Source organism: Cygnus olor, chromosome 3 (genome assembly GCF_009769625.2).
Source record: "Cygnus olor isolate bCygOlo1 chromosome 3, bCygOlo1.pri.v2, whole genome shotgun sequence".
Lineage (NCBI taxonomy): Eukaryota > Metazoa > Chordata > Aves > Anseriformes > Anatidae > Cygnus > Cygnus olor.
In genome coordinates, this window is record NC_049171.1 from 10,550,774 (window position 1) to 10,562,355 (window position 11,582).

The 11,582-nt window shown below is 51.8% G+C and overlaps 1 protein-coding gene across 1 annotated transcript; it reads right to left on the reverse strand.

Annotated features, from left to right (window-relative positions):
* Positions 1 to 3,514: 3,514 nt before the first annotated feature.
* Positions 3,515 to 5,920, reverse strand: LOC121068322. Its single transcript, XM_040553438.1, has 5 exons — positions 5,582 to 5,920; positions 5,339 to 5,390; positions 5,185 to 5,224; positions 4,999 to 5,088; positions 3,515 to 4,611 (listed from the first exon to the last, which is right to left on the reverse strand). The coding sequence occupies exons 1-5, from the start codon at positions 5,705 to 5,707 to the stop codon at positions 3,858 to 3,860; spliced, it is 1,062 nt and encodes a 353-aa protein (XP_040409372.1). The 5' UTR covers positions 5,708 to 5,920; the 3' UTR covers positions 3,515 to 3,857.
* Between the last annotated feature and the right edge of the window lie 5,662 nt (positions 5,921 to 11,582).

Genomic DNA, 11,582 nt, shown 5'->3' on the forward strand with positions numbered 1-11,582 from the left:
AGCCGCCTGGATGTGGTCCTGGGCACCCTGCTCCGGGTGTCTGCTGGAGCAGGGACATTGAACCAGATGAGCTCCAGAGGTCCCTTCCAACCTCAAACTAGTCTGTGATTCTGTGACTCAGCTTGGGGAAATTAACTGAATCTTAGACACCCAACTGTTGGTTTGTGTATTGGGAAGTAAAGGCGATAAACATTTAAACACCTAGTGAAACGGAGTGAGACCTGCAAGAGCTCTTCTTTATCACTCCTCTCTGCCAGCTCTCACTGCTCTCTTCCTCCCACTTAGGGTTCCTGCTCACGTCCACCTTCTTGTCTGTTTTCTTGCCTCAGTAAGTGCTTGGGCATGTAGAGCTCCTAGTGAGCCCCAGAGCTCAGGACTCTGACCCCAGCACCTTCCAAGGGGTTTGGGGTTATCTCCAAGCCACAACCGTGATCCTCCTTGAAACAGAGAGGCAGGGACTTTGGAGATGAGCCCACCCCATTCCACAGCAAGAAGGCATCTGTCTGCTATTCCCAGGGTCACACTGCCTGTCCTGGTGCAGATGGAAGAACAGGCACTGGGGCCTCTGTCATCTCAACTTCTGCTAACAATAGACATGGAGAAAGCTGAGGCGTTCAACAACTTCTTTGCCTCAGTCTTCACTGACAGGCAGGCTTCCCAAGTCTTTTGTTTCCCTGAACCCGTAGATGGAGGTTGGGGGATCAAAGTCCCACCCACTATAAGCAAAGAGCAGTTTCGAGACCTTAGAGACCCATGGCAGGGGGGTGGAACTAGATGATCAGGAAGCATCATGCTCACAGTCTCTCATCCTCCTGGGGGATCTCAGTCACACAGACGTTTGCGGGGAAAGCCTCATGGCAGGCAGTAAGCAATCCAGGAGACTTCTGGAGTCCATTGAGGACAAGTTCCTATTCCACGTATTAAACCAACCAGAGGAGAAGTGTTACTGGACCTGGTGCTCACCAATGCAGAAGGAGCTCATTAAAGAAGTTGAGATTGGAGGAAGCCTAGGTTGCAGTGACCATGCCCTAGATGGTCAGAGGATCTGATCAGAACTGGCAACTCTTTAAGGATGTCTTCCTCGGAGCGCAAGAGCTCTGTATTTCCATTTGTAATACATCAAACCAGGAAGGCAGGAAACCGCCATGGTTGAATAAGGATCTGCTGGTGAAACTCAGGCAAAAGAAGGAAACGCACAGACGGTGGAAAGAGGGCCGTGTGCCCTGGGAAGAGTACAGTAATGCTCTCTGGATGTGCAGGGATGGGATCAGGAAAGCCAAGGCACTGACAGAACTAAACTTGGCAAGGGATGCAAAGAATAACATAAAGGGGTTCTACAGGTACATTGGCCACAGAAGAAAGACTAGGGAGAGTGTAGCGCCTCTGCCTAATGAAGATGGAGAACTGGTAACAACAGATGTGGAGAAGGCAGAGGTACTTAGCAACTTCTTTGCCTCGATCTACACTAGTGGTCAGGCTTCCCACATCCCTTGTGTCCCCAGATCTCTAGGCAGGGGCTGGGGAAGCAGAGTCCTTCCAACTGTAAGGAAGAGCAGGTTTGGGACCTCCTGATGCAACTTAACAACTGCAAGTCTATGGGGCCTGAGGGAGTTGGCTGATGTAGTTGCCAAGTCACTCTCCATCATATTTGAAAAATCACGGCAGTGAGGCGAAGTCCACAGTGACTGGAAAAAGGGAAACATTTTAAAATTTTAAAAAGGGTAGAAAAGAAGACCTGGGGAACTACACACTGGTGAGCCTCACGTATGTGCCTGGGAAGATCATGGAATGAATCTTCCTGGAGGCAATGTTAAGGCACATGCAGGACAAGGAGGTGATCTGCGACAGCCAGCATGGCTTCACCAAGGGCAAATCATGCCTGACCAATCTGCTGGCCTTCTGTGGTGGAGTGACCGCATCAGCTGACAAGGGAGGACTGAACCATGTCATCTACTTGGACTTCTGTAAGGCCTTTGACACGGTCCCACATGACATCCTGATCTCCAGATTGGAGAGACACGGATTTGATGGGTAGACCATTTAGTGAATAAGGAGTTGGCTTGAAGGTCGCACCCAGAGTGGTGGTCAATGGCTCTATGTCCAGGTGGAGACCGGTGACGAGCGGTGTCCCTCAGGGGTCTGTCCTGGGACCGGTGCTTTTTAAGCCTTTGGGCTTTCCGACACAGGAACGGAAAGCAGTGGGTGAGAGGGAGTCCCCAGCAGCCTCAGCAGCACCCACAAACCCAGGGCATGGTCAGGGCCAGGCCCGTGCCTGCCCCAAGCCTCCTGGCCCAGGCTGGCCAGGCCTGGCTGGGACACGGCCTCCCGTCCCAGGCAGGGCCTGCCTCAGCACCAGCCCTGACTCCTACCTGCGGCTTTTTAATATCTTCATCAATGATACAGACGACGGGATTGAGTGCACCCTCAGCAAGTTTGCAGATGACACCAAGCTGAGTGGTGCAGTTGATACAAGAGAAGGAAGGGCTGCCATCCAAAGGGACCTAGACAGCCTAAAGAAGTGGGCCCATGGGAACCTAATGAGGTTCAACAAGGCCAAACGCATGGTGCTGCACCTGGGTCAGGGCAATCCCAGGCTTGAGGACGGACTGAGAGAAGAACTCATTGAGAGCAGCCCTGCAGAGAAGGACTTGGGGGTTCTGGTGGACAAAAAACTCGACATGAGCCAGCAGTGTGTGCTTGCAGCCCAGAAGGCCAACTGCATCCCGGGCTGCATCAGCAGAGGAGTGGCCAGCAGGTGGAGGGAGGTGATTGTCCCCCTCTGCTCTGCCCTTGTGAGGCACCACTTGGGGCACTGCGTCCAGGTCTGGGACACCCAGCACAACAAATGTGAACCTGTTAGAGTGAGTACAGAGGAGGGTACAAAGATGATCAGAGGGCTGGAGCACCTCTCCTATGAAGAAAGGCTGAGAGAGCTGGGGATGTTCAGCCTGAAGAAGAGAAGGCTCAGGGGAGACCTCATTATGACCATTTCATACTTAAAGGGGTCTTATAAAAAAGGTGGAGAAGGACTCTTTACTTGTGTAGATAACGATAGAGCAAGGGGGAATGATCTTAAATTAAAAGAGGATAGATTTAGTCTGGACATTAGGAGGAAATTCTTCTCTCAGAGGGTGGTGAGGCACTGGCACAGGTTGCCCAGAGAAGTTGTAGATACCCCATCCCCTAGGGATGTTCAAGGGCAGACTGGATGAGGCCCTGGGCAACCTGATCTAGTGGGTGGCGTCCCTGCCCATGGCAGGGGGGTTGGAACTGGGTGATCTTTGGGGTCCCTTCCAGCCCGAACCATTCTATGACCCTATGATTTTATGATTCTCTGCCACACTGACCTCCAGGGAGCTTGGCAGCCTCTGAAAGCCTCAGGGGAAGGCCACCCCCATCCCACTCCTCCCCACAGAAGCAGCCAACAGAGCTGCCAGCCTTGCCCATGCAAGGAGGGCCTAGTAGTGAGCAGGGGAGCTGCAGCGCTTCCCCAGGAAATTAGAGACACTTGCCCATGAGTGTGCTTCCAGTGACACATTTATTGAGAGAGCCCCCGCTCCCTTGTCGGGCTGGCAGGGATCTGCTGCTTGCTGGCTCCGTGCCCTGCTGGGTCCTGCTGAACCTTGGCCCCCTCTGCAGATGGTTTCTTCTCTCCCACTGTCTTTCCTCCAGCTGCACCTGGGAGTGCAGCTGCAGACGGAGCCAAATTCTGGGAGCTTTCAGTGCCAGGCAGGTTGTGGTTTGGGGCTTTGATGCACTTTGGACGGAGTCTTGCAAAGCCAGGTCTGTCCTGGGAGCATCCCTTGTCCTTCCGGCAGGGTGAGCGGTGGCTCTGCCTGGTGTTCCACTGGGGAGCCTCAGTCTCGGAGTCTTTGCCTCAGGATGAGGTTTAAAAATCTCCTAATGGAAATCAGTATCCTTCTTCGCAGCCTGAAGAGCACTTTTGACTGCATTTTTCCACGAGGCCCCTCCAGATGACTTCCCACAGTCTTGTCCACACAGGGCAGGTCCCGCACCATGGGAACCACCTTCAAAGTAGGCTTTTCTGCTCGCTTAGATATTTTTGAAGCAGAGGCTGGGTCATCTTGTGGAGGCTTGTCCCCATCAGCTGGCAGGCGCAGTTTCTCCTCCTCTTTCTTCTCTGGGGTGAAGCAGTCCAAGGTCTCCTGGGTCTCCTGGGTCTCCTGGGTCTCCTTTTGTGGCAAAGATGTCTTCATTTCCATGGAGTGGAATTTGGGCACCTCTGGAGGATGGGTGGGAGCAGCCTGCTGGACCTGGACGTGTTGCTGGTGTTGGTGCACACTGCTTCCTGAGTGTGCACCGACCACTTCTTCCCTGCAGGGTGGGTGAGTGTCATGGTCACATTGCTCCTCTGGGCCAGCCTTGGGATGCATGAGTCCAGGCTGGAACACAGAAGCATGAAGTGAGTCTTCTTTCTGCAGAGGAGTTGGGGTAGATGCCCTTGAAATCTGTGTGGTTTCGCTCTCCGTGATGGTAGTGCAGGAGATGGTGCTCCAAGAGTCCAGAGACACCGTTGAAGAGCAGCTGGTTTCACTCTCTGTGTCAGAAGTGGTAGACTCACTGCTGTCCCCTGGCAACTCCAAGTTGAGCCTGTGTGAGGAGGAGGAGGAGGAGGAGAAGGAAGATGAAGGGAATGCTGAGCCAAGCACTCCTGAGCACCCTGGGACTCTCCCTCTGCCCCTAAGGAGCTGGCAGGCTGTGTCATTTCTGTGGGGTCCCCCAAAGGGCCCCTTGGTCCCTTGCCCAAGGCTCCCTCTCTGCTGGCTGGGCACAGAAGCTCCATTTGCCCCAGAAAGAGAGGGGACACTGCTATCTCTGTGCCTCGGCGGTAAATCCTTCTGCAAGGGCATTGCTTCTCGGATTTTAGTCCGCAAATTTCCCTGTGCCCCCACAAGCCATTGCACTCATCCATGCCCCCAAACCCTGCCCCTGTTCCCATCCCTATCCCCGTCCCCTTCCCCTCCTCGGTGGTCTCACATTTCCATGTATCTGTTGAAGTCCTCAAGGGTCCTGTTGAACAGTTGGGCTAGTTCAACTATTCCATCCATCTTTGCGTGCTCGGGACATCTGCAAAGGGGCAAAGGGCAGCGTTAGTGGGACCTCCTTTGGTGGGGGGCTGACTAGAGGGGGCTGTCACGCCCCAGCGGTGACGATTCCACTTACTGCTTCCTCTTACGCCATGAAGAGTTGTGGAGGGTCCAAACTGGTGGCAGAGAAGACAGAGAGTCAGTGGATGGGGAGGCCGTGGGGGGACGGCGGGTACATGGGGCCAGGCGGTGTCTTTGCAGGGCACCTGCCCTTGCCCAGGGCTGCTCACCTCTGCGATTCTCCTGGTTCCTTCTGTAACAGCACCTCCTCGTCCTCCCTTCCTACATGGGCACAGAAAGCAGCGGGTGAGAGGGAGTCCCCAGCAGCCTCAGCGGCACCCACAAACCCAGGGCATGGCCAGGGCCAGGCCCGTGCCTGCCCCAGGCCTCCTGGCCCAGGCTGGCCAGGCCTGGCTGGGACACGGCCTCCCGTCCCAGGCAGGGCCTGCCTCAGCACCAGCCCTGACTCCTACCTGCGGCTTGCCACACGGCATCATGGAGAAGCAGGCAAACGCCAGCAGCAGCAGCCACAGGAAGGAGCAGAAGGCCCAGAAGGCTTCTGGGCTGGGGAAGAAGCTCATTCCCCAGGGATCAGCCATGCCTGTGACTTGCCAGAGAGCGCCAAACTTGGCTGGCTTGAGGAGGATCAGCTGGACCGCACTCACGGTCCCCTTGCTCCACCTTCCCAGCTCAAGCTTGTCCCTCTTCGCTCGTCAGCTCGCGGCAAAATGGCAGCCAGCCTCGCTCAGCCCCACTTATATAGCCCGCCCCCGATTGTGATGCGCGTTGTCTCTGGGTTGTCATCCCTCCCCAGCTGTGATGACAGCAGCGCTCAGCCATGGCAACGTTTGTGATGCAGGGACAGCGGGGATGAGGTGGCCCTCCCCGAGCTGAGCTAAACCCCAGGAGGTGCCCTTCACCCGAGCACCAGGCAGCAGCCAGCCCAGCCAGGCCAGCTCAGCGCAGCGGGGCCATGGCCAGCCCACCCTAGTGCCGAGAGCTGGCCCTGCGCAGGGCCCTGCAAAGCCTCTGGCCTCTCACTAGGTAGGGTTGTACCCCAGGTCGTGCCCTGCACTCCCCCTTCTGAGAGACCATGAACCGCTTCACGACCCTCATGTGTCCAGCAAAGCTTCAAACCCAGAGCTTCCAGCTCTTGTTTTTGCCATTCTCTCCCTTGCTCCACACGGGATGGGGGATCCAGTTTGTGGGTGTTTTTCAGCTGCCCAGCAGCAACCATGCTATGGCCATCCTCTGGGGAGCCCAGCTTGGGGCTTGGACAATGTCAGCTGGTGGCTGAAAGTGGTGGGTAGTGTAGGCAGGAGGCTGATCTGGCCCTGCTGTAGTGGGTTTACATGGCAAGGTTTTGGTAGCAGGGGGCCATAGGGGTGGCTTCTGTGAGAAGAATCTAGAAGCTGCCCCATGTTAGGTAAGGGCCCCACTGCTGACTATAGCTGAGCCAATAAGCGATGTTGGTTTGCGCCCCTGTGAGAGCATATTTAAGACAGGGAAGAAAAAAAAAAAAAACACTGCGCCACACACAGCAGCTGGGCGAGTGAGAGGAGTGAGGAACAGCCTTGCAGGCACCAAGGTCAGTGCAGAAGGAGGGGGAGAGGTGCTCCAGGTGCCGTAGCGGAAGTCCCCTGCGGCCTGTGGTGAGGACCATGGTGAAGCAGGCTGTCCCCCTGCAGCCCATGGAGTACCACGGTGGAGCAGGGTTCCACCCTGCAGCCCGTGGAGGAGACCACGGTGGAGCAGGTGGACCTGCACCGACGGAGACTGCGGCCTGTGGAAGACCCCTGCCGGAGCAGATTCCGGGCCGGACCTGTAGCCCATGGAGAGGAGCCCACGCAGGAGCAGGTGGCCTGGCAGGAGCTGCTGTCTGTAGGGGATCCAGGTTGGAGCAGTTTGCTCCTGAGGGATGGACCCCGTGGTACGGACCCATATCTGGAGCAGTTCTTGAAGAGCTGCTGCCTGTGGGCAGCCCACGCCGGATCAGTTCAGCAAGGACTGCATCCCGTTGGAGGGACCCCACAGCACAGGGGATGAGAGTGACCGAGAAGGAGCGGCGGCGAAGAAGCGCTATAGACTGACCGTAACCCCCGTTCCCCTGCACCGCTCGGGGGGAGGAGGTGGAAGAGGGTGGATGGGGGGGAAGGTGCTTTTGGTTTCTTTCCTTTGTTTCTCACTTCTCTAGCTTGTTAGTAATAGGCAATAAATCTTACTATCTCCCTACACTGAGTCTGTTTTGCCCATCACGATAATTACTGTGCAATCTCCTCATCCTTATCTCAGCCCTTGAGCCCTTTTCATCGTATTTCCTTCCCGTTCCTCTCTGAGGAGGGGGAGTGAGAGAGCGGTTGTGGTGGAGCTCGGCCACCCACCCGAGTAAAACCACCACACTTGCCCAGCACTGCCATGGTTGCAGTGCTGGTGACAGTCCAGAAAGAGCCTTGGCTGTGGTGGTGGTTTCTGGCATTGTCATGTGTGTGCAAGCAGCCCTCGTGCCAGGGGCGGGCCGGAGGCTGTGGGGAACGCCCAAGTGGGAGAGCAAGGGCGAGCGTGAGGAGCCTGCTCAAGGGTCCTTTGCTGAACGGGGGATTACGGTGGGGTGGGTTGGCCCTGGTTGGGCAGCCAGGCACTTGCCCAGCCGATCATTCACCCTCACTCCCCTCACCCTGAGGGGCGTGGGGAAGAGAATAGGAAGAAAAAGGGTGAGAAAACGTGGCTGAAACACAGGCAGGGCAATTGCTCCCTGGCTACCCTCACAGGCAAAGAAGACGGCAGGTATTCACTAAGGGAAGTCCTGCCTGACCAACTTGATAAGCTTATGCAATGAAAGGACTGGCCTGGTAGATGAAGGGGGAGCATGGATACTGTCTGCCTGCGCTTCAGTACGGCCTTTGACACTGTCTCCTGTAAGTTCCCTGTAGACAAGCTGTAGACGTATGGGCTGGATGGGCAGTCAGTGGGGTGCACTTAAAACTGGCAGAATGGTCGAGCCCACGGGGTGGCTGGTGATCAGTGGCACAAAGTCTAGGTGGAGGCCAGTAACTAGCGGCATACGCCAGGGGTCAATACTGGATCCAGTCCTGTTTAGCAACTTCATTAGTGACCTGCATGATGGGGCAGAAGTCTGCAGATGGCACAAAACTGGGGGGAGTGGCGGGTACACCAGAGGGTTGTGCTGAGACACCCTCCTGAGTCCATGTGCTGTGCTGCATGCCCTCATACTCCCCACACCATGGTGGTGTGACACACCTGGATAAGAGTGTCACATTTTCTTCCTACACTGAATAGTAAGAGGCTGGACCCTGAGTGGTTAGAGCCTTTTCAAGGAGACAGTCCTGCTCCATGTAAGAACTGATGGCAAAGCTGAACTACACCACTGAGCATGCAAGGATTATTACAGTTGATTATTTGAGTGGTATTTGTTCACTGAATTTTCAATGACCTTTCCTTGAAACTTGGCAAGTTAAACTACTGATTTAGCTCCTTTCTAGGTTCAGTGACACCAGAGTTGTACTCCTATAGTAAATACAATGTGGCTATTAAGTGCCTTGCATTTAAGAGGTATCTAAATGCATTCTTCATTCACATGACAAATCTAACTTTATAACTGTAACGATAATTTTTGAATAGACCAGATTAAAAGAGCCAAATGAGTTGTGCTGACTTCACTGGTTGAAAGGGTTTAATTCAATACATAGAATTTGGCTAAACAAAATAACCATGTAGTGTTCATTAGAAATGCTTAGCAAGAGATAGGTAATATGTGACCAGGTTCTTACAAGAAATAATTAGACATCATGTCACCAGAGTGACTTCAATTAGGCAAAGCAATGTAACCAGAGATATTTAACAGCTCTCCATTATCCACAAGGTATATCAGATGGTGTAGGAGGCACTCCTAGCTCCTACTTCATTGTAAACAAGAGAAGATCTGCAAACTCAGCCTGCCATAATGACAGCTGTCACTCAAGAGCTCTCCTGTTTAAACAACTGAGTAAATGACCTCTCTTTGTCACCTGGGGAGCTTGCACTGTGCCCACACACAAACCCCCACAACTTGCATAAATGACATTAACACCTCGGAGACATCCTCTACACATATCTTCCTCTTCTTAACTTACTGTACAAAGTAATTGAGTTTGCAGGAAGATGGCCTCCTTGTCTTTTTGCCTTGGGCCATCTCAGCCCAATACAAGGCTGCTGTCACATTTTCTACTTAGCAGCCATTTTGAACAGTAAGTCCAAAAGATGGTGAAATATTAACCAGCTGGTAAACCTCTTTATTCACAAAGGATAATTGGATCAACGATTGAACCTTAACCTGATATTTGAAGCCTCAGGGTGGTGCCTGGCCATGCTCTGGTGAGGGCTGTGAGACTTGATCCTTGATGTTCAATCACCGCAGCACTGTCTCAGCAGCTGCCAGTGACAAGCTCCCAAATACAAAAATAAAAAAGGAAATGGAAGAGCTGTAGGATTCTGCGAGAAGGTTTATGAAGTAGGGGGATTACCCTTTATATGCTGGATACTGCATTTTACTGGTGCTTTAAATGGCTAAAAGCACATGGCCCAATTCTCTCTTGGAGGAACTTTAAGCACATTATAAATTGGCTTTCAGGTTTAGGAAGAGGAATTCACAAAACAGAGATTGTTACAGTCCTGTGTCTTCCCTTGTAAAAAGTTTAAATGCTTACACTGGAGAATGCTCTTCCCTGACTGGTCTGGAAATATCCAATACAACAAATTTGATCTGAAAAGGTTTGAATAGAACAGGTAGTTTATTTATGAAACTAATCATGTCTGACACCTTAAGGTCTAGAGGTGTGCATAAACAAAACTAACAAATGGACAATATGCAGTAACTCAACACAGCATCTTTTACTGAGACAAGCTTTAAGCCCCTGACCTCTCAAGAAACTGGTGGCTACTGCTGAATCCAAAACCATATTTGTTAACCACAGAAAGCAGAGAATAATGACAGCAGACCCTCCCTGCCCACATCCATATGTTTAAAGTTCAGTGTAGTTGTCCAAAGCCCCCCAGCTACCATTTTTACTCCATACAGCAAAAAACAGGGCTGTTAAAATCTCAAATGTTTAAAAGTTTAACAGGCAAATGTGCCAGAACTTAAAATACAGTTTAATTTAAATATGCATGCAATCCAACAGTACAATAACGGGCATCTTGAAAGAGCTCTAGGGCTCATCTAACCAGTAATCTTTATGGCATTAAAAAATTTTAATAGAGATTTGTAAAGGTGTTCATTAACACGGCTCAGGCTGATATCTCTATCGGGCGGTGCATGTCACTAATCCATTTTAGATCTCTTACACCATAGTGCTGTTCTCCACCAAGGTTATCACCTGGCTATCTGAGATCTTTTTCTATTCAGAAGAAAAAACAAAACAAACAACATCATCATCATCAACAACAACAACAACAAAAACACAACTGTGCTCTACAGTAATGATTTAAGAGTTAGTACAGATAGGGCTAAAAAGTTTTTACCAGCACACCATGAAAATGTGCATATTTGCAAGTAATTGACAGAAAGAGGACATCTGTCTGGAGTAATCTGTGCTCCATCTTAGTATAGTCTTAGCATCACTGCTAGATCAAAGCAGGAGCTGAATTTCTGTTCCTATAAGGATTATTTTGTAGCTACCAGTCCCACATCACTGGTCACTGTGAAACCAACAGCTGGGTTTTGGTGGAGTTGTCTTCCTGCCCTGCCTCTTGTCCACCACAGAGCTGGGGCTCTTGGCCTCCCTGGAGGCAGCTGGCTTTGACCAGAACAGGACATCTCTCAGAGAGGGCTGCTCTGTGTGTCCTCAGAGCATGATGATTTCTAAAGGTCTTGAACATGGATTTCTACTGAAAAGGAGTTCCAGCTGTACCCTGCCTGGTGTGGCACATAGAAAATCAACATGCTATTAAAAATAGATGGATGGAGGTATCCGCACAGGGACAAAATTTTCATGAAACTTACTGAAACTGAACCAAATGCCATTCTCTTTTCATGAGAAATAAGCGAACAATGATTGTGATGGACCACAATCAAGAGGAAGGAATGAGAAAACTCAAAGCAGTGATGCTCTGCTCGCAGTGTCTTTTCCTTTGTCTTGTTTAGTTGAAGCACTCTGCTCTTTCATGCAGCCACTGTGCATCATCTGTGGTGTGAGGCTTGACCCCATTCAGATGTTGTAGGTACTCATTGTCCTTGGGAACCACCACACCATCATGATGTGCTACAAATCTGCCAATACTTGCTGGCTTTGGTGCTGAGAAATGAAATATTTTTCCAACAGCTTTTGCAAAGCAAAGTGTATCTGATTAGGAAGAAAGACGAAAGAAAAATAATGATGGTCAGGAATTCTGCCTCCTCTGGAATAAGCTAAGCGGGGCCACAGAGCAGGAGTGCGCACGAAGATGTGAGCGGCTGGTGCTGATGAATCAGAAGAAGGC

Coding starts and splice junctions, on each gene's coding strand:
- LOC121068322 (XM_040553438.1), bottom strand. CDS start 5,707: ATGGCTGATCCCTGGGGAATGAGCTTCTTCCCCAGCCCAGAAGCCTTC. Junction 5,391..5,581: donor TGCCGTGTGGCAAGCCGCAG/GTAGGAGTCAGG, acceptor GTGCCCATGTAG/GAAGGGAGGACGAGGAGGTG. Junction 5,225..5,338: donor GAACCAGGAGAATCGCAGAG/GTGAGCAGCCCT, acceptor CTCTGCCACCAG/TTTGGACCCTCCACAACTCT.